The following is a 20,509-nucleotide window of genomic DNA, read 5'->3' on the forward strand; positions in this document are numbered from 1 at the left end:
GCATTTCTTTCGACGAGAGAACATGAAGGGTAAAATACTACTCTTCCTATTTTAAAACATAAGGCGCTTTAACTTTTTTAAACACGATACTTTTAATATATAACCTGACATAATATTACATATCTAAGTGTAAATAAAAATATATGTGTAAAAAAAGTTAAAACATCTTACAATTTAGAATAGATATAATTTTGGGATACGTTTGTTGTAGCGATTAGGATAATCAATCGTATTCTAAAACGAATTATCTGCGACAAAAAATAAGATCTATTCTACTTGTGTAAAAAGGCTTAAGAAACATTGCTCCAACACAATACTAGTACCGTACACATTCCAAAATTGTAAAATCGTTTCAGCTATGTACGGTTAGATTTATAACTAAGGGCATATTTAGAAGCATTCAGTTTTTAAGAATCTGGTTTACGAAAATTAAGGTAGTTTTCAAACATACTGCTTTATATCTCAGTTTATAAAAACTGGATTAATTCTAATTTCTTAAAAACCAAGAATCTAGCATTCACTAGCTAAAGTCAGTTTACAAAAGTTTTTATAAACAAGTTTTTAGAAACTATAGATAGAAACCAAATTCTTAAAAACTATGGCCAACAGGACCTAAGTCTACTGTCTAATTATCATAAATTTGCGAATATAAATAAAATAAAATTAATAGGTGGTCAAAGTGTATTTTTAAAAATGTGTCATGTTATCATGTCAATGTGTGTCTTATATCAAAATGAAGGCTGCTCTTGGCCCAGGCGGAGGGAGCGATGGGACGCACGAAGTGTGAAGCACCCATTGGATCGAGTCAATCCATGTTCGGTGGTTCTAAAGCTGTCTCCATGTCTCTAGTAGTGTTACCTAAATCTCATTCTCTAAAGTAGTATTTTATGTCTTTTACTATATACTCTAAAAGATTATTGTCTTCTATATTTTTTCATCTTCAGCAACACTCTCTAAATTTCAAACTCTATATCAACAGTATTACCAGATTTTATATTTTATATTGTTCTAATACACGTTAGCTCTAGTAGTGTCTTATATTGTTGTCTTGGAACAATGTAACGTAAATGGTAATTGTAACGATTTGCGCTCGAATACTGGCAGTAACAAATTTAAATAAGGAGGTATTCATTTGTAGTGTGATATCGATTACAGTTGGACTTAAACAAGCATGATCTAACGTTATTGATTACTAATTACATTACCAATATGTGAATCAAACAGCACCTGAATGCATTGCATTGCAGGCATGGTTGGATAGACAAGTCTTTTTTTCAACACAGGATGCAAGATATAAAGAGATATGATACGAAGATGATGGAGAGACAAGATATGTGAGTGCGAAAAATATATATTTTTAAAAAAGCTATCTATCGAGAAATATAGTTTTTTATATGTTGCGTTTATACGATTTTGGTGCAGCAACCCATCGTAGTAATCCCTAACCTCTGGACCCACCATCCCGTCACCGTTTAAATGTTACGTGCACATTGACCGACTCCCACAGCAAGTCTCCCTCGCAGTCCGCAGCCATAGAAACCATCTGACTCCCGTCGGCGAGCCGCGAGAGGCGCAACAGAAGGTGCGATCTCTTGCTCCAGCTTCCCACTTCCCGTCTCCACTCCCGCCCGGCTCGCCGTCGAGGACACGTGGGTAGAACAATCTTGTCTCCTCCTCTTCCCGGTGCGTGCGATCGCCCCTTTTCGTGTTGGTGGTTTCACTGCGGAGTTCCAGGCCGCTTCCGCCCTTTCAGGCCGCGTGGGGAAGGTGGGTTGGTAATGCTTCGTTGTTTTGTGGAGGTTTACTGGGCTGACGGAAGGGTTTTGGGGAGGTTTACGTGGGGGTGTCGTTTGGAGAGGTGCTAATAATAGATGCGTTGGAATTAAAAGCGATGTGAAGTTTTGGGGGTAATGCGCATGTCCTATGATGATTCATGATTGATGAAAGTTTTCTGTCTGTGAACGAAATCTGTTTGCCTGATCTGTTCATGCTTTAGTGCTTTACCTGACTGGCGTCTGTTTGTTAATGCTTTTTCTATTCTAGGAGTGACGTTTCATGTTTCGCTTCTAAATCATGTTTGTGCAGCTGTGCTGCTGCATTGACGTGATTTAGGCTCGTCGAGGGAGAAATGAGATGCTTTTTAGTTTTTACATTATAATTCTGTATGGATCAAGGTATCGAATCAGATGCTTCATTTTTTTTAAAAAAAAAAGATCAATTCCCAGCATTAGAAATTTCTGGTTGAGGCTTGAGTGTTTATCACCCTTATCTTTCTCCTCTTTCATATGCTCTTTTTTTTTGTTTAAAATGTAACAGTAATAAGAGAAAAATAAAATGTGTGCGTCTGAAGACTGAACCTGCCTTTATATCTTGAGCTTTGTATCCCTCCCTAATGACTAATTGACTTTGTCACTACATTGTTGCTGTAGTTGTGATATGCACCATGGTTGGGAGAACTATTCAGGTCCAAGGTTTTGCTCTAACTGACAGTGCCGAATCTGTCAAATTGTTTTTGGAGCGAATTGCTGGTGCTGGAACCATCTGTGCTCTCAAGCTCAGGCATCCAAGGAACATCTCTGCCAACTCAAGGGCATTTGCTATAGTTCAGTTCCAGTCACAGGAAAGTGCTTCATTGGTAGAGAATGCGGCTCAAAGACAGGTTCTCAAGATTGGACGGTTTTATCTGAGAACCAGACCTGCAGACCGGGACATTGTTCCAAGACCAAGGATTCCAATGTTTTCTCTAGAGGACATTGTGCTGCATTTGGGATGCTTGGTTAAGGAAAATATCCTATCTGCTCTTTTTAGAGCAAGTAATGTTTCGGTTCAATTTGGATTTGATATGAAAAAGATCTACTTCTACCTCTCCTACAATTTTACTAAATTTAAACTTGAACTTTCTTACGAAAGTATATGGGAGATGCAGCTTCACCGTCCACCTGCTTATAGGTCACGGACACAGTTCCTTTTGATTCAGGTTGGTTTCTCATATAATTTACCCTTCTTGGACATTTTAGCAGATTTTAGGCTCTACCTTTTTAATCTTCTGAAAAGATACATAAGTAGATGAGTTAAGCATTACTGACTACAAGAATGAGTTACTTCTTATATGTCAGTCTTGTCTTCGCATCTTCCTGTTTTCTTTGTATAAGTCTATAAATTGTTGGGTTTTTTTCATTCCAGATATGTTTACCTTTTCATGGCTATATCATTTCAAGTATACTGTCAATCCAGTCACATAATATTTCTCCAGTCACATAATATTTCTTAATCATCTGAATGATAAATTAATTGATGTAAATATACAAGAATGAGTTATTTCTTATGTTTTTCTTGTCTTCGCATGTTCCTATTTTCTTTCTGTTCTTGACTTTTTGTCTATGAATTGGATGCCTTTTCATTTAGGCAACCTTTTTTTTATATCCTTTCTAGCATAGAGGAAGGTTGAGCCAGACGATTTTTTAAATGAATTTAGCATATTTTTGAGTTTGGTGGAGTGGAAAATGACCTGTTGGGTATAAATAGTTTCTTATATTTCTTGAAAATACAGTAATACCCATCCAATCAGTGATCCACCAATAGCCACTTACCAAATTTTCAATTACTTCAAAATGCTGCTATTTGGGTAAGTTTTTTGAGCTTTAGAGTTCATACAGACTAGGATAGGAAGCTAGTTAAACCAACTAGGATCCGTTTGGGTAGTTGGAATGCAGAGTCGAAGCTAGCAACAAAATCAAGGTGGTGCACCACCAAAGCAATATGTAAATGTTGCATGTCATATATGATAAAAAACGGTTGTTTATGACACGTGCTTATGCACCAGGATGCGCATTAAAATTTTCATATGTAAATAGTCAATTTACTAACAAAATTTGTATGTATCGTGATGCATGTGCACCAAGGTAGCATAATGTGGTGTCGCCCCTGTTGGAATATAGGGTCGATTACATGTAAGTTAAGTGAGTTTGTTGAGAGATCGACTAGAAGGCATGTAAATATCTCATGTGTCCAAGAGACTAAATGGAAGGCTAGAAGACGAAGGAGGTTGGACAACACATGCTTCAAGCTTTGGTTCATAGGGACAACTGCAAATAGAATTAGCGTAGGAGTTTTGATTGATAAGAGCCTCAAGAACGGTATGATGAATGTGAGAAGGAAAAGAGATAGGATTATCTTAATCAAGCTTGTTGTGGGGTGATTTGGCCTTGATCGTAATTAGTGCTTATGCCTTCAAGTTGGACATGATGAAAGTGCTAAGAGAGTTTAATGGGAAGACTTAGATGGTATGGTTAGAACTATACCTACTAATGCAAAGCTTTTCATAGGAGGAGACCTTAATGGGCAGATAGGTACACCAAGTGCAGGTTTTGAGGTGGTTCATGGAGGTTTTGGGTATGGTAGTAGGAATCAAGAGGGAGATGAAGTCTTGGAGTTTGCAGTAGTCTTTAACCTATTGATAGCCAACACTTTATTTAGGAAGAGAGGATCCTATTTTTAGTGACTTATAGTAATGACCAACACTCTGGTCATAATGATTTTGTCCTCACAAGAAGAGAGGACAAGCGGGCATGCTTGGATTGTAAGTTGATACCCAGAGAGTGTTGTCTCTCAACATAAGTTTGTGGTGGTGGACTTTCGTTTTCATGTGCGTACCCATAGTGATAACCTAGATAAAACTGTGAGAACAAAGTAGTGGAAACTGAAAGGAGAGACATCATAAGTCTTTAATGAAAGTGTCATCAAAGATGACTCTTGGAAGGAAGAAGACACAAACAACATGTGAGAGAAGATGGCAACCTGCATTCACAAGGCGACCTTAGAGGCGTGTGGAGCAACCAAAGGGAGTGGAGGTGAAGCTAAAGATACTTGGTGGTGGAACGAGTAAGTACGACTATTAAGAAAGAATGACATAGATGTATGTACCATGGCAAGAGACAATATAAAAGTACAAGACTGCAAAGCGAGCTATATGTGTGGCAAAGGGGAGGGCGTACGTGGGTCGTTACCAACGTTTAAGTACAAATGAAGGAAAGAAGGACATATATAGGATGGCTAGGGTTTGTAAGAGAAAGATAAGGGACTTTAATCAAGTTAAGTGCATTAAGGATAAATAGAGCACCTCTTTGTGAAGGAGGATAAGATCATACATAAATGGTGCATGTATTTTGACAAATTATTCAATGGGGAGAATTTGCCAATGTGGACACAACCTTACAATTGGATGATGATGACGCCAATAGGCGCTTTTTGCATAGGATCCAAGAAACTTAGGTTAGAAAGGCGGGAAGGATGAAAGGGGCAAGATGATGGGCCATGTTGGTATCCTAATCGAGGCACGGAGATGTCTCGAGGACATAGCTATAGTATGGCTAACCAATTTGTTTAACCACATCTTTGATCAAACAAGATGGTTGAGGAGTGAAGTATATTGGTACCGATCTACAAGAATAAGGGAAATATTCAAAGTTCTACCAATTACTCTATGAATTAAGTTGATGGGCCACACTGTGAAGTTATGTGAGAGAGTTATCAAGCATCATCTGAGAGGAATAACAGGGATCTCTATGAACCAATTTGGTTTCATACTTGTAAGGTCAACCATGGAAGCTATTTTCTTAATAAGACAAGTAATAGAGTAGCATAGGGAGTAGAAGGACATACACATGGTTTTCATCGACTTTGAGAAGGCTTATGATGAAATACCAAAAAATAATATGTGGTGGGCTTTGGACAAACATAAAGTAATAACAAAGTACATTGGACTCATTAAGGAGGTAAGGCGACCGACCCTTTTACCTTCTAAGTCTTAAAGCGTAAGACGAGGCGACGTCTTAGTAATATATAAAAATAAGAAATACGGATATATAGTCTCAAATAGATAGAAATACAATATATAATATATATTTGCATATAAAGTTAGGTCCTAAACGCTAATAGGTCTCTAACACATGATATGTCCCAATACAGAACTAAAAAATTCCAATATTCTTTGAATTATAATGTCAAAAGATGTTAGAAAGAAAAAAGAAATGGAAAAGGAAAAAAAAGAATAGTATGGTCTTCTATTTCATGGCCCATCTAGAAGCCCAGTAATTCATCATCCACCACCCCATCGAGACTCTTTAACCTAACCTTCTCACAGCTACAGCGTACCAGCGAAGGCAGATAGCCGCCGCCGCCTTCATCTTGCTCGCAACAGACACTCCATCTTTCACTCTCTTCCCCACTCGCGTTCGGGCCCCCATCTTTCGTTCCCTCCACTCGCGTTCGGCACGTAGGCTCGACCCCAGCGTTAGTGGCTCGCTGGCTCCCCGTCCCGCCAGCAACAACTTCTCCCTCTTCTTCCTCCTCCCCTCCCCACAGCTCCCCTCCCTGCGTGCCGCTGCCACGCCACCGCCTGACCGCCTCTTCTCCCCCGCGCGACCGCGCCTTACTCTTGGAGGCAAGGCGAAAGGATGTCTTACCGCTAAGGGGTCGCTTTAGTGATGCTTTAATAACCATGATTCTGACTAGTGTTTGAACAAGTGATGGGGACATGTATGACTTTTAGATTAGAATAGGACTACATCAAGGATCAACTTTAAACCCTTACCCAGGGCCGTTTCTGACTTTTGAGGGGCCTGTGACAAGATTATAAACAGAGGCCCCAACACCATAAAAACTATTTTTTACTATTATATATATCAACTAATTATACTTGATGTACCACATAAAGACTTGAGCAGTAAAAAATAGAAGTAAGATTATTACCTCAAATATATTGTAGAGATCAACTTAAAAATGTCTTCTAACATTTCTAGATGCAAAATCATCAATGATGGCTTCAATATTGACATCATCTAATAATTTCTTCTCAATACATAAAGTTGCTAGCCCGTTTAACTTTTCTTGAGACATTTGTAGACCTTAAATAATTCTTCAATAACTTAAGCTTTGAGAAAGCTGATGCCACAATTATTGGTATAGTAAATAATATCCGATAAGCAACAAATATATTGGGATAGTAATCCATTCTCCTAACGAACTCAAAAATTTCCATAGCAAACATTGATCTATCTGGCAGTGTCATTTGCAATATTCTTAACTCTGATGTCAGATTATTTTCCTCAAAATCAAATGAATCATCAACAGAGAGTTTTTGCCAACATGGTACAATAATCCCTGAGTTTAATGTGATCCAATGATTTCAATGATGCTGAGTTAAGAAGAGGCCCAAATATACCATTGAATACTTGGAGGTCTTCAAATCTATTTTTTAATGAACTGCTTGCCATATCAAGCATAACTAAAAAATAATTTACTTCAAAATCTTTCTCACCTTGTAGATTTGCCTCATTGCTGCAATCATTTTCATCATAATGCTTTTTCCTTAGAGCACGACGCTTTACTGGAAATGATGCCTCCACACCCATTACAGAAGCAATATCCTTGGCAACCACCATACTAGAAGCAAACCCTTCATTTCTATACTTGTCAAAGTAACTCATTATACCATCTATTTGCTCTAAGGTAGAGTGAAGACACATTGATGATGATTGCAACTTCTTGCTCACAACATTTACAGCATATAAAATATCATGCCATATAACCATACCAAGAATGAACTCAAAGGTACCAATCAAGTCATACAAACTCTTTGCATCACTCTTTGCCATCGGATCAGTATCAGAAGCATGATGTAACTCAAACAAAGCCGCCCTTATATGAGGAGCTTGATATCTAATTGCTGCCACACTTTTGATACGACTTTCCCAACGAGTGTTGCACAATGATTTCACAGTTAAACTTGGCACATGATCAAGTAAAACTTTCCATCTTTTTGTAGAACCTGAAAACAATGTATATATTCTTTGCACAATTCCAAAGAATGAAACAGCTTTACTACAAGATTTTGCCATATCACAAAGAGTAAGATTAAGACTGTGACAAGCACATGGCATATAAAAAGCTCTTGGATTCTTATCAAGCAACCGTTTCTGTACTCCTTGATGCTTTCCTTTCATATTAGAACCATTGTCATAACCTTGACCCCTTATGTCATCAATATTAAGACCAAATGACTCCAATGAATCAATCAAAACATTGAAAAGCCCCAAACTAGATGTGTCATCCACCTTTAGAAAACCCAGAAAGTACTCCTCAACCTCAATTTTGTTGCTAGATATGTTGACACATCGAACTATCAAAGGCATTTGTTCTTCATGACTAACATCTTTGGAGTACAATCGAGAATGATAGAGAAGTATTTTGCCTCTTTAATAATCTTTATGATAGTATTAGTAATATCAGAAGCCAAAAAAAATATCAGCTCATTCTGAATTTTATTACTAAGATAATGGTAATGAATATCCTTTCTTTCAATTCGCCTAAGGTGATCTTGCATTACCAAATCAAATTCTGCAACCATCTCAACACAAGCCAAGAAATTTCCATTTTGTTCATTTAAAGATGATTATTGGACCCTCGAAACGCTAAATTGCGTTTACCAAGAAATTTCACGATGGCAACTATTCTGAATAAAACTTGTCTCATGTGGTCTTTCTCCTTTGTAATTTGTCGTTCCAAATCTTTATCGATTGTTTCTTGTTTTCTTAGTCTATCCCTCAATTCATTCCAACTGTTCATACCAGTAATGTGCTCAGCACTATTTTCATGTTCTTTCAGTCTCTCACTAATATGTTTCCAATCTCTATATCCATCATGTGCTAATGAACTTGTGCAACTATCAGAATTGAAAAGTTTACAACAGAAGCAAAACACTCTATCAACATGCTTTGACTAAACTAACCATTTTCTGTCATGTTCCTCACCATTGCTTAATTTTCTAAAATAATGGGAATAGGAAAAATGCCTAGAGTTGCCATCCATTGGAAAGACAAGATTCTTTTCTCTTATCGGTCCCTTCTCGACTAATGTATCTCTTGCTTTGTTATCAAGATTATTCCAATTTCTTGGATCATATATGTCTATAGTCACTACTGGCGGTTCATCAACACTAGCAGATTATGTAGCAGTTGGATGAGATATATTATCATGGTCACTTACATTATGGTCTGTAGGTCCTTGGTATTCTGAATTCCCACCAATTTGTTCGTCCACCGGCTCCACAAGCACTATTGCCAATTCATTTGTGTTTCTCGGATCTCCCATATCCCTTTTAAGAAATTTATCCATGGCTCCTTTCTGTGACAAGACAAAATCCTCAGTGTGTTTCCTTCTTTTTCTTTTTTGGCTTCCTGATGCATATTTTCTAGGAGGCATGATGTCAACAACAATCTGCAAGAAATCAATAAAAATAAATTAATAAAACAATGTGCATAACTTAGAGAAAGAAAGAAAGAAAAAAAACATATGAGCTGAGAATTCGAGAGGCGGCAAGAAGAAATGGAGGAGGCTGGAGGCATACGGCAGGCAGCAAGCCAGCGGCGGCAGACAGACAGGCAGTGCGGCACAGCGGCAGGCGGCAGCGGCGGCAGGCAGCAGCGACGGTAGGCAGGCAGGCGGCGGCAGGCAGGCATGCAACAGGGACGTGCGGTGCGGCTGCTACTAACCTAGTTTCTATTCTATATTCCTATTGGACTTTGTGTGCGGTGGGCCCCTGGGGAGATGAGGGCCCAGGTCAGCCGCCCCTCCCGCCCTGCCTCAGGCACGGCCCTGCCCTTACCCTTTTGTTTTGATGATGGATCATGCCACAAGGGACATACAAGGGATATCCCTTAGTGTATGCTTTATTGGACGATGTAATGCTAGTTGATGGAAACCAGGCAGGAGTAAATAAGAAAGTGGGCTTGTGGCAGAACCAGAGTCCAAAGTTTTTAGACGCAATAGAATTAAAAATGTATACATGAGATATGACTTCAGCACTAGTACACATGAGGAAGGATGTGTCAGTTTGGAAGGTCAAGTAGTGCTTAGGAAGAATATCTTTCGGTATGTAGGATCAATGCTACAAAGAGTTGGAGTTATCGATGAAGATGTTAGCCATAGAATAAAGTAGGATGGGGGAAGTGGCACCAAGCATCTAATGTTCTATATGAGAAGAGGGTACTATAGAAGGTAAAAGGAATAGGACGGCGATTAGACCTGTCATGTTGTATGTCACATAATGTTTACAAAAAGACATCATGTTCAACATATAAGTGTTGTGGAAATGCTTATGTTGCGTTGAACTTATGCCCATACGAGAAGGGATCGGGTCCGGAACGGTGATATACATGATAGGCTAGGAGTAACACCAATCGAAGAAAAGATTGTTCAACACCGATTGAGATGGTTTGAACCTGTCTAACAGGGACCTTCAGAGGCACCAGTGCGTAGTGGGATCTTAAGACGCGATAGTAATAGGAAGAGAAGTGGGTGAAGACCGAAGATGACATAGAAAGAGGCAATACAAGGAGACTTTAAAGGATGGAATATACGAAGAAAATTTAGTCTTGAATAGGAGCGAATGCAAAACAGCTATCCATGTGGCTGAACCATGATTTTTGGCTTATACTTGATTTTAACTCTAGCCTATTTCGACTTGTTTGGGAATAAAAGGTTTTATTGTTGTAGAGTTCATGTAGGATGTGTTTGGTTGTCTTGCTAAGGCGTAGGCTGCGCAGGACTAGTGCAGGGTTCCGGCTTGCCTGCTTTCAGTGCTTTGTGGTGTGCACTGGTCGTTTGTTTGGTTTCTGGTCATCTGCAAGCTGGCCACTAGTAGGTGGTGTTTGGTTGGCTGTTTTACAGCATGCATTGCATTAAGCAATACGCAGTAGCCACTCTGGCCCACAACAAAAAGCCAGCGCGGGCTAACCCAAGCCTGCACAGTTGGGAACGCCTGATTTCCCTGTGCCCGCGTATGCAGGCAAGAGGCCGCTTTTTCACTATTTGGGGCCAGCATATGAGAGCTATTCGAGCATCCAAACAACCTTGTTTGCACTACCAGAGACTGTTCACGGAGTTGTGCAGCGTACCAAACGCACCCATAAACTCGGTTTTTCCATGTTCCAGGTTCAGGCAGCTCCTAAAATTTATAAACTGCTCCCAGGCCGTCCAGGTCTTATGTTTGAGGATCCTTTCTTCAACTGGTTTAGGGATGACACAGATGAACAATGGACCAGGACAATTGATTTTACTCCATCAGCTAGCATCGGGCAATCATCTATTTTATGTCTGGAGGTGCCACAACAGTGTGAGCTTCCAAGAATTGGCGACTACTTTGTTTACTATAAAGAGCAGAATCTTGACTTTGAATGTCGGAATGGGTATTCATATTCCTGTGGTAGCAACCTTGTACCAATTGTGAAATCTCCTGATTACATAGAGGTCCCTTATGAGATACTCTTCAAAATCAACCATTTGGTTCAGAATGGGACACTCAGTGGGCCAACAGTTGATCATAGTTTCTTCCGTCATGTTAGCCCAAAATTTGAACCTATTGATCATATAAAACGAGCACTTTTAAAGATGACATATTTGAAAAGCACCTGCTTGAACCCAACAGATTGGTTATCTGTGCAATACTCCAGAATACGGAAATCACGCCATGCATCACAAAAGTTATCTAATATATCTCTGGATGATGGCTTGGTCTATGTCCACAGGGTGCAAGTTACCCCTGCTAAAGTGTATTTTTATGGACCTGAGATAAATGTCTCCAATCGCGTTGTGCGGCATTTCTCTGCAGACATAGATAACTTCCTTCGGATTTCATTTGTTGATGAAGACTGTGAGAAGCTCCGTTCAGCTGATTTGTCACCTCGATCTACTTCTGGAAATGATGCAAGGAGAACTGCTCTGTATAATAGAGTTTTGTCAGTCCTTTCAAATGGCATCAATATTGGTGACAAGCACTTTGAGTTTCTTGCCTTTTCTTCAAGTCAGCTTCGAGATAACTCTGCATGGATGTTTGCTTCTCGGCAGGGATTGACTGCGAGCGACATAAGGAAGTGGATGGGGGACTTTCGAGATATCAGAAATGTGGCAAAGTATGCTGCAAGACTTGGGCAATCTTTCAGTTCCTCAACAGAAACTTTAAAAGTACACAAATCTGAGGTGGAACGAATTCCTGATATTACAAATGGCACAAAGTACATATTCTCTGATGGAGTTGGAAAGATCTCAGCTAATTTTGCAGTGGAGGTGGCTATGAAGTGCAAATTGAAACGCTTTGCTCCTTCTGTTTTTCAGATAAGGTATGGCGGTTACAAAGGTGTTGTCGCTGTAGATACAAGATCAAATCATAAGCTTTCTTTGAGAAAAAGCATGTCAAAGTTCCAGTCAGAAAATATCACTCTTGATGTCCTTGCATACAGCAAGTACCAACCATGCTTCCTGAATCGGCAGTTGATTACTCTTCTCTCAACACTTGGGGTTAGCGATAATGTCTTTGAGCTAAAGCAGAAGGAAGCCTTAAGGCAGTTGAACAGAATGGTAACTGAACCACAGGCTGCTCGTGAAGCAGTTGAACTTATGCCCATGGGAGAAGTAACCAATGTAGTTAAAGAATTGTTGTCATGTGGCTACCAGCCTGATCATGAGCCATATCTTTCCATGCTGCTACAAACTTTTAGAGCATCCAAGCTTCTAGAGTTGAAAACAAAGTCAAGGATATTCATCACACAGGGGCGAGCAATGATGGGTTGCCTGGATGAAACCTGCACACTTAAGTACGGCCAGGTATTCGTCCAAGCTTCTTACAGTGCAGATGACCATCGCAAGGTCGTTGTAACTGGAAAAGTAGTTGTCGCCAAAAATCCTTGTCTCCACCCTGGTGACATACGGGTTCTCCAGGCTGTTGATGTTCCTGCTCTGCACCACTTGTTTGACTGTGTTGTCTTTCCACAGCAGGGACCAAGGCAAGTGTTTAACAATATATTGTCATATGTTTTCTAGTAAATTTCAACAGGCTCTTATCTTGGAACATGTAATTTCTTGGTTTAGTATGTTTGTACCAATTGAAACCTGTTGTCCATTTTGCCTTAAGTGGATATTAATCCTATTGTGACATTTTATCTCTAAACCAGTTTTTAATTCTGGTATGCATGAATGCAGGCCGCACCCTAACGAGTGTTCAGGGAGTGATCTTGATGGGGACATATATTTTGTTTCTTGGGATCCACATCTTATTCCGAGTCGTTTGGTGGATCCTATGGACTATACTCCAGCTTCAGCAGAAACATTAGACCATGATGTCACTATTGAGGTATTTTCTAGTTGAAACCATCCATCTTCCCTTCCGTGCCATTGATGCTAGCAATTATTCTGTTGGCATCAATGCTGTCATTTAGTTTGTGTTGGTCAATGCGTTGCTTTCTATTTGGCCTGATTCTCGTTCTCCTGAACAACGAAGTTCAAAGTTTTATTTCTCGTAGGATAGTTTACTTTCTTTGCTCGTGGTGGCAGCAGTTATATGCAAATTAAACAGATAGAATTAACTTCAACTTATGAACAAATCTCATACCATGCTTTGAAATGATCAATCTTGTTATTTTGTTCAGGAGATACAGGAGTACTTCACAAACTACATAGTTAATGAGAGTCTTGGGATTATCGCCAATGCGCATGTGGTCTTTGCAGATCAGGAACGTATGAAGGCTGAGAGTCCACCGTGCGTTCAACTGGCCAAGCTCTTCTCTATAGCTGTCGATTTCCCAAAGACTGGAGTGCCGGCTCTGATTCCACATGAGCTACATGTCAAGGAGTATCCTGACTTCATGGAGAAACTCGACAAAGTCACCTATGAATCAAAGGGTGTGATCGGGAAGCTCTATAGGGAAATAAAGAAGCACACACCACACATAAAGCACTTCACGAGGGAAGTGGCAAGGCGGTCTTATGACACCGATTTGATTGTTGATGGCTATGAAGATTACATTACTGAGGCTATAGAGTTCAAGGAAGAGTACGATTTCAGGCTGGGTAATCTTATGGACCACTATGGCATAAAAAGTGAAGCTGAGATAATAAGTGGATGTATTCTAAAGATGGCAAAGAATTTCACCAAGAGTAGTGATGCTGATGCAATTAGAATGGCGGTGAGATCTTTGAGGAAAGAAGCTAGGTCGTGGTTCAATGAGATGAGCACAGGAGAGGATGGCCAAGATGCCATGGAGGCCAAGGCCTCTGCTTGGTACCATGTTACTTATCATCAGCAGTACTGGGGCAGCTACAATGAAGGGTATGATCGGCCGCATCTTATTAGCTTCCCATGGTGCGTATATGACAAGCTTGTGGCCATCAAGCAGGGGAGGAATCTCCTCACGCGGATGGATCGAAACTTGAGGTTCCGTTGAGCATTGCCAGCAGGTTTGCTCCTGTACATATCCCTGATCGTTTGCACTCAGCACTGCCAGCAAGTGTGCATGAACGATCTGATGAATTAAGACGGGCAAACTGCCGCAAGCTGACGCTCTGGCCTACGTGCGTCTTGAAACTTTCGGATGCTGCCGTCTAACTAAATGCATGTTCCTTGATTTCCACTGGGACCTTGAGTTTGAAGTGTGTAAATATGCTGCTTATGATGTTTTTAGTATTGGACCTCTATCAACTGCCGTTCTAGTTAGTAACAATGGTTGCCAGTCATGGATTACCAGGTTTCGCCGAGCTCCTGTATGGACGACCACGAAGGTCTATTTCTTCCATTACCAAGTGCGAAGTGTCACATCTAACTTGCGTAGTTGCATTCACCTTTTTTCTCAAAAAAAAAATGCATTCGCCCTGCACCATCATCAATTGCGTAGTTCTGAGCATCAGAAAGCTGTACAACTCTGTATGCATGAACGGCCTGTCAGGAAGCCGGGGCAAGCAGGGAAAACTTGACGTGCAGCGAGATCCTCCCATTGTCGACGTCGAGCCTTGCACCGGTGACGAGCCAGTACCCGGGGCTGTCCTGCGGCCCCATGGTCACCTGCGAGGTGTCCACGAGCCTGAGCATCTTCTGCGCGGCGACGGGCACAGGCGGTCCGCCGGCGAGCACGCCGGAGTTGATGTTGACGACGCCCTCCGGCGGGTGCCTCTCCTTCTGCGATCCGCCACTGCCACTGCCACCACCGGAAGAGCCCGGGGAGGAGGAGGGCGACAGGAAGCCGCTGGACTTCCCAGACAGCCTCGCCACGCCGCGCGCCCACCTGGACTGCACGACGGCGCAGCCGGGGAGCTCGGCGTAGAGGAGCCTGAGGTGCAGCACGTGGGTGGCGTCGTGCGCCGCGACGTGGAGCTGCGCGCCCGTCACGACACAGGCCGCGCTCGGGTCGCGGTCTCCGGCGCCGCGCCACCCTGTGTCGTACTTGACCGGCGCGGTGCACACGCGCGCGAACATCCGCCACTGAACCGGCTCGTAGTACCTGTCGTCGGAGGCCGCGTCCGAACCTCGCCACACCGGCGGTTTGTCGTGCCGCGCGGCGGCGATGAACGTCGGGGTGGTCGATAGGTGCTGCAGGTGGACGGCTAACCTGATCCACAAGCACCGACATCAAGACTCTGTCAGTTCTGAATCGCAAAAAGGAAAAAGAAAAACACCGGGCAGAGGAACTCGCAAACTAGCAGCACGGATTTCATGATCCATCTCTCTCTCTCTCTCTCTCTCTCTCTCTCTCTCTCTCTCTCTCTCTCTCTCTCTCTCTCTCTCTCTCTAGTAAATATTTAGTAGAAATCAAATATTGTAGTATTTCTTACCGGTTGTGTTTCTTGCCCTCCAGGTGCAGCCGCATCCCAGTGACCGGCAACTTAGGGACAATCGCCTGCATTTTGTTCTGTCGGTGATCATGCATGCCATTTCGGAAAGAAAAACGAGCATTGGGTACAGATAGATCCCTGACCTGTGTTGGGCTGACATAGAGCTTGGCACTGAGCGGGCTGAAATGAAGCGCCGGGCTGGAGCCCTGCTGCCGGTTGGAGCACGGGCCGAGGGGCAGCTCGCCGAGCGCCGGCGCCCACATCTTGTGATGCTGGAAATCCAGGAAGTACTTGAGGTCAGCTACAGGAGGCTTATCTGAAAGTAAACAACCAGTTCTGCCTGTTACCATTACCACGACAAAACCACAAGGCACTCGATCGACACAGAAGGGTCGCTTAGATTGTATTTACATCTGAGGTAGAGGTTGATGGCGTGCGAAAGGTAGCCGGCGCCAGGCACGCCCTTGAGGAGGGAGGTGATGGGCACGGCCTCGATGCTGATCACGTCGGGCGTCGCCGGCACCGTGAGGAGCCACTCCGAGTGGCTGCCCGCCGTCGTGTCGCCTCCCCTCTTGGAGTATATCACCGTCACGCCCTGATATGGAAATGCGAGAGCCAGAACCTCAGCATGCAACAGAGTGCTCGGGTAGTCGGGTGGTAGAGCAACAGTCGTCACGTACGGCCGGTACGTACGTACTACCTACCTCTTTGGAGGAGACCAGCGTGGTGATCATCCCTGCTGCTTGGAGCCGCTGCTGCGCCACCAGCTGGGCATCGAACACGTTGAAGGCCTCCGGCATCTGCCACCATTCCAACCTTTGTGTTTAGCGTTTCCCGTCGATTTTCATTTCATCAGCATAAAAGTTTTGGTCTTTCTTTTTAGTGTTTTTCTGAATTTTTATAATACTAACTTCCACCTTGAGCTTGTCTTTGGACTTGCAGCGGAGGGGAGGCATGGCGCAGGCCCCGGTGAAGAGCTGGTCCCCGAGCCTGTCCAGATGCTCCTTGATCTCCGCCGGCGGCAGCGCCGACGAGCCGTCCTGCTTGACGTAGACCACGTCCTGCCCGCCCACGCTCAGCCCCACCACCACGTGCGTCCCGTACTTGTCGATGAACCTGCAGTGTCAGTGCGCGTCGACCGGATCAGGCCGGTAACAGAGTCAGCCAGCAAAGATAAGCGTCAGTGTCAGTGTCAGCGTCAGTTTGAGATCCTGAGAGCTACTTAACGCGTCTGCCTGAGCCTGATAATACAATCCAGGCAGCATGTGTCCCGATTCGACTGGTCAACGCCGGACCTGTCGGCACGTTCGATCGCGCGCGAGTTCAGTTCAGATTCAATTCAACAATGACGGACGAGCTAAACAAATGCGAGGGAAGCGGAAACGCGTGTGGACAGGTCAGAACACGGGGCCGTATGTAATAGCAGCATATCCAATGAATCAGCTCAGGAACTAGCTAGCTGTCCGGAGGCTCAGAGGCAAATTGTTTGCAGAGGATCTTGGACATCTCAACTACCTGGTTACTGTCTCGCTCGACTTCGACTTCGACATCGACAGATCAGTCCAGACCTGGAACGAGTCCATCCAATGCAAGATCATCCCATAACTCTGAAGGAGCCAGACAGGTCAACGTCGTCGTTCCGCAGGCATCCAGAACTCCGTCCTGTCCTTGGCGTGCGTACGTTACGTACTCGCATGGTGACGCCGACGTCGTCCCAGGACACGGCCGGTATGTACCGCGAGAGCCGCCGCCGCCTCCCTGGTCCCTGCATTGTGAACAGGATTTTCCATCTTCCGGAACAGAGGTCTCGATCGGTTCGTGTTTTTGGGTGTGAACTTACTATTGCCAGCCTGGGTTTCGTTTGGTACGTAGTCGTTGCCTGTCGGAATCATGCCCAGCGGGAACTTGCCGCCATCGTCGTCGCATCGCGACAGGACTACTTCACAGCCATTGCCACTCGAAAGTCGAAACTGATAGATGGCACTGATGAACAGGCGACTTCCACGCCACGCCCTCCTCTTCGCGATATGAGTATGATACCGTCTCGTGGAAAAACTGAGGCTCGATCGTGAACACTCCAAAGACTATACTATACCCAAAGAAAGAGCTCACACACAACCAACAAAAAAAACCATGTACGTACTTGGCCGCTGCGGCGGCGTTGATTTCCTTGTACCGTACGTAGTACGAAAGAAACGGACACGAACCTGGCGATGGCGGCGGGGTCCCAGGCGGCCGGGGCGTCGCGGAGGACGCGGTCGGCGAGCGCGAGCGGGCGGCGGTCCAGGCGGAGGTCGAAGAGGGAGATGAAGTAGCCGTCCATGGCGAGGCATTTCGTGGCGGCCGCGTCCTGCGCCCAGGCGCCGCTGTCCAGGTCGAAGCAGGCGTTGAACAGCCCCGACGGGATCTTCCCTTCCACCGAGCTCCGCTGGTTGAACAGCTCCGACATCTGGACAGCATGCCTCGAGATCAGTAGAACTTTTTTTATTGGTACTCCATCTCCACGAGCATTGAACTATAGCCTGTAGTACAGGTACAGCTAGTGTGCTCTCGATGCAAAACTGCATGATCTCTAACGCTACGGCCTACGGCTCTCTTGAGTCAAAGTCAAACGAGGCACCGTCCAATTCGACGTGCAATAGTTTAAATTTATATATACTTACATACGGGAGGACTACTAACTTCCACAAAATTTGATTCCATCGCCTAAACTAAGAGATGGGACGGATAGTTTACGATGAGGACCCCACATGGCCCAGATGTTTTCAAATAAGAATATCATGTCTGACTCTTCCCATAACGTTTCGATATTTTTCTCTTTCTGGTTGGCAAGCAATACGCCACCGCTGATCTGCAGCATATATGGTGTTGTTTGGTTGGGTCGATGGAGTGGTAACGGTAATGACAATGGTTGCCGGCGCTAGCTGCTGCGTTTGATTCATTAGCGCCATTTGTTTGGTTGGATTAACCGTGGAGGCAATTCACGAGGGACTGGATAAAGGCAGAAGCGAAACAATATCAAGTTTATATAGGATGAGAACTCATTCTGCAGTGATTCATCATAGAGTGGACCAACCAAACGCAAAGCAACGCAATATATTCGCGTCGTAAGCTGATACGGGGACAAAAAGACCAAACCAAACAGCACCTATATACTTGACGGTTTGGCATGGAAATTAAACGGATGTTTATTCTTCATCCAAATTAACTGGAGGCATGTTGTTGGTTCGCGACCACAATTGTTTTTGTTTTACCATATATGTCGAACTCGATCGATATTTTCTACATCTGATGAATTAATTAAACTGTCACCTGAACTCTGTAAAAAAATCTTATCATATAGTTTTATATATCCTGTATTGACTTTCTGTATAAACAGCGCTAGCTGTTCCTTTTTTAAAAAAATAATTTATGCATCTCGTATTATTTGGGCTATAGAAAATTATTCAAGTTTCTATAGCTTGAAGGGAAGAAATGAGATCCAGGGCTCGGGACTGAAGATATAGCAGCATAATTAAAATTTAAAGACAATGCAGACTCAACAAACCAAAGTTTCAAAACAAATAGATCATAACTGAACAGAAAATTGAACTCCTTGGTTAGATTATCAAACAAACAATGAACTTACGAACAAAACATTTCAATTTTCCTTCTGATTTTGAATTTCTTTTTCCTACATGCGGTTTATACTTTATACATGCATGACTGATGACTTTAAGATAATCTCGATTTCCCAAAAAAAATAAATTAACTGAAATAGGATAAGTATGATGGCAAGCTTTTCATGCATGGCGTGGTTCGTAACATCGTCGCTAACCTTGTTGAACTCGAGCACGCCGGACTTGATCCGGACGCGGTCGCCCTTGCCGCACTTAACGTCGACGGGCACGCCGCCGATGGTCCCGACGCCGGGCACGGCGAGCGGCGCCGTCTCGACGCCGCCCCTGTCGACGAGGCACCCGCCGGCGTGCTTACAGTACTTGAGCCTCATGTCGCAGGTCATGTCGAAGCCCCGGCCCAGGCACCTCACCGCCTTCTCGGCCGCCGCCACGGCCATCGTCGCGCGCGACTTTGCCGAGCCGGTCGTCGAGCTCTCTGCCCGGCCGGCCTGCTGGTGTGCTATATATGCTTTGCCGCCGCGGCCATGGTAGTAGTGGCAGGCTGCTACTGGTTGACTCTATATGCTATTATTGATTGTGCCAAGAGGGCATCATGCTCTGTCGTGTCGTGTCGTCGTAGAAGCTCCAACTGACTTATATATGGCTATTACATGCTGTGTGGATGTCAAGGATTTGATCTTGCAGTCAAACTAACGGGATCTCTCTCTCTCTCTCTCTTTGATCAAACAAGAGGCAGGATGTTTCTTGTCTTTCCCCGCTTTTTGTGGGATTGAAATGAATGACGTACGTTGGTGCTGGTTCTTGTTGCGTGAATCATGAGTCATGAGTGGTTAGTGGTTGTCAAGCATGCATGACCGATGGCGTGTTGTTTACCGTAGGATAGTTTTCAATTTTCGGAGTTTTAACCGGCACTCAGAGACCAGCATGCTGGAGTTCACACGTTCATGGCCTAGTATGAAACGGGAATTTGTGAAGAAAAGATCCCACCACTGGCCCCATTTCCCCTTCCGTTCATTATAAATAATACGAAGATTCATGTTTGATGTGAACTTGACTTGTTAGAGAAGACTGGATCTGAGTACCCGTCCAACAGAGCAACGCCGTGGATCGCTCGCAACTGCAGCATGTTCGTCAGCTACGCGATCGCCCATCAGTGCTGGGACGAGCTTTTGGGCTTTGGAGAAGACTTGAAGTCGGACCTGACTTGAAGCTGAGGCCAGCATGTCCTCACA

At 43.6% G+C, this 20,509-nt stretch overlaps 2 protein-coding genes across 4 annotated transcripts; one reads left to right on the forward strand and one right to left on the reverse strand.

Annotated features, from left to right (window-relative positions):
- The first annotated feature begins 1,317 nt into the window (after positions 1-1,317).
- On the forward strand, positions 1,318-14,624 carry LOC100502529 (uncharacterized). Of its 3 annotated transcripts, none has more exons than XM_008646019.3 (5): positions 1,318-1,582; positions 2,430-2,977; positions 10,993-12,839; positions 13,036-13,186; positions 13,482-14,624. In XM_008646019.3, the coding sequence occupies exons 2-5, from the start codon at positions 2,444-2,446 to the stop codon at positions 14,274-14,276; spliced, it is 3,327 nt and encodes a 1,108-aa protein (XP_008644241.1). In that variant the 5' UTR covers positions 1,318-1,582; positions 2,430-2,443; the 3' UTR covers positions 14,277-14,624. The 3 variants fall into 3 exon arrangements, with proteins under 3 accessions (XP_008644241.1, XP_008644240.1, XP_008644242.1); XM_008646018.3 differs by having other exon boundaries at positions 1,411-1,767; XM_008646020.4 differs by having other exon boundaries at positions 1,411-1,649.
- On the reverse strand, positions 14,592-20,461 carry LOC103627695 (MACPF domain-containing protein At1g14780). Its single transcript, XM_008647993.4, has 8 exons — positions 19,475-20,461; positions 17,865-18,106; positions 16,575-16,773; positions 16,362-16,457; positions 16,069-16,252; positions 15,801-15,973; positions 15,658-15,722; positions 14,592-15,434 (listed from the first exon to the last, which is right to left on the reverse strand). Exons 1-8 carry the CDS (start codon positions 19,712-19,714, stop codon positions 14,771-14,773), a joined length of 1,863 nt encoding a protein of 620 aa, XP_008646215.1. The 5' UTR covers positions 19,715-20,461; the 3' UTR covers positions 14,592-14,770.
- Positions 20,462-20,509: the final 48 nt, after the last annotated feature.

The sequence above is a fragment of the Zea mays genome, chromosome 5, assembly GCF_902167145.1.
Source record: "Zea mays cultivar B73 chromosome 5, Zm-B73-REFERENCE-NAM-5.0, whole genome shotgun sequence".
In the NCBI taxonomy this organism is placed as follows: Eukaryota; Viridiplantae; Streptophyta; class Magnoliopsida; order Poales; family Poaceae; genus Zea; species Zea mays.

Bases quoted from the DNA above. Each gene is read 5' to 3' on its own strand.
- LOC103627695 (XM_008647993.4), bottom strand. From the start codon at position 19,714: ATGGCCGTGGCGGCGGCCGAGAAGGCGGTGAGGTGCCTGGGCCGGGGC. The intron at 18,107-19,474 runs GTTAGCGACGAT...CATGCTGTCCAG, and splicing joins GCGTGCTCGAGTTCAACAAG to ATGTCGGAGCTGTTCAACCA. The intron at 15,723-15,800 runs GTCAGGGATCTA...AACAAAATGCAG, and splicing joins TCTATGTCAGCCCAACACAG to GCGATTGTCCCTAAGTTGCC.
- LOC100502529 (XM_008646019.3), top strand. From the start codon at position 2,444: ATGGTTGGGAGAACTATTCAGGTCCAAGGTTTTGCTCTAACTGACAGT. The intron at 12,840-13,035 runs GCAAGTGTTTAA...GCATGAATGCAG, and splicing joins TTTCCACAGCAGGGACCAAG to GCCGCACCCTAACGAGTGTT. The intron at 13,187-13,481 runs GTATTTTCTAGT...TATTTTGTTCAG, and splicing joins ACCATGATGTCACTATTGAG to GAGATACAGGAGTACTTCAC.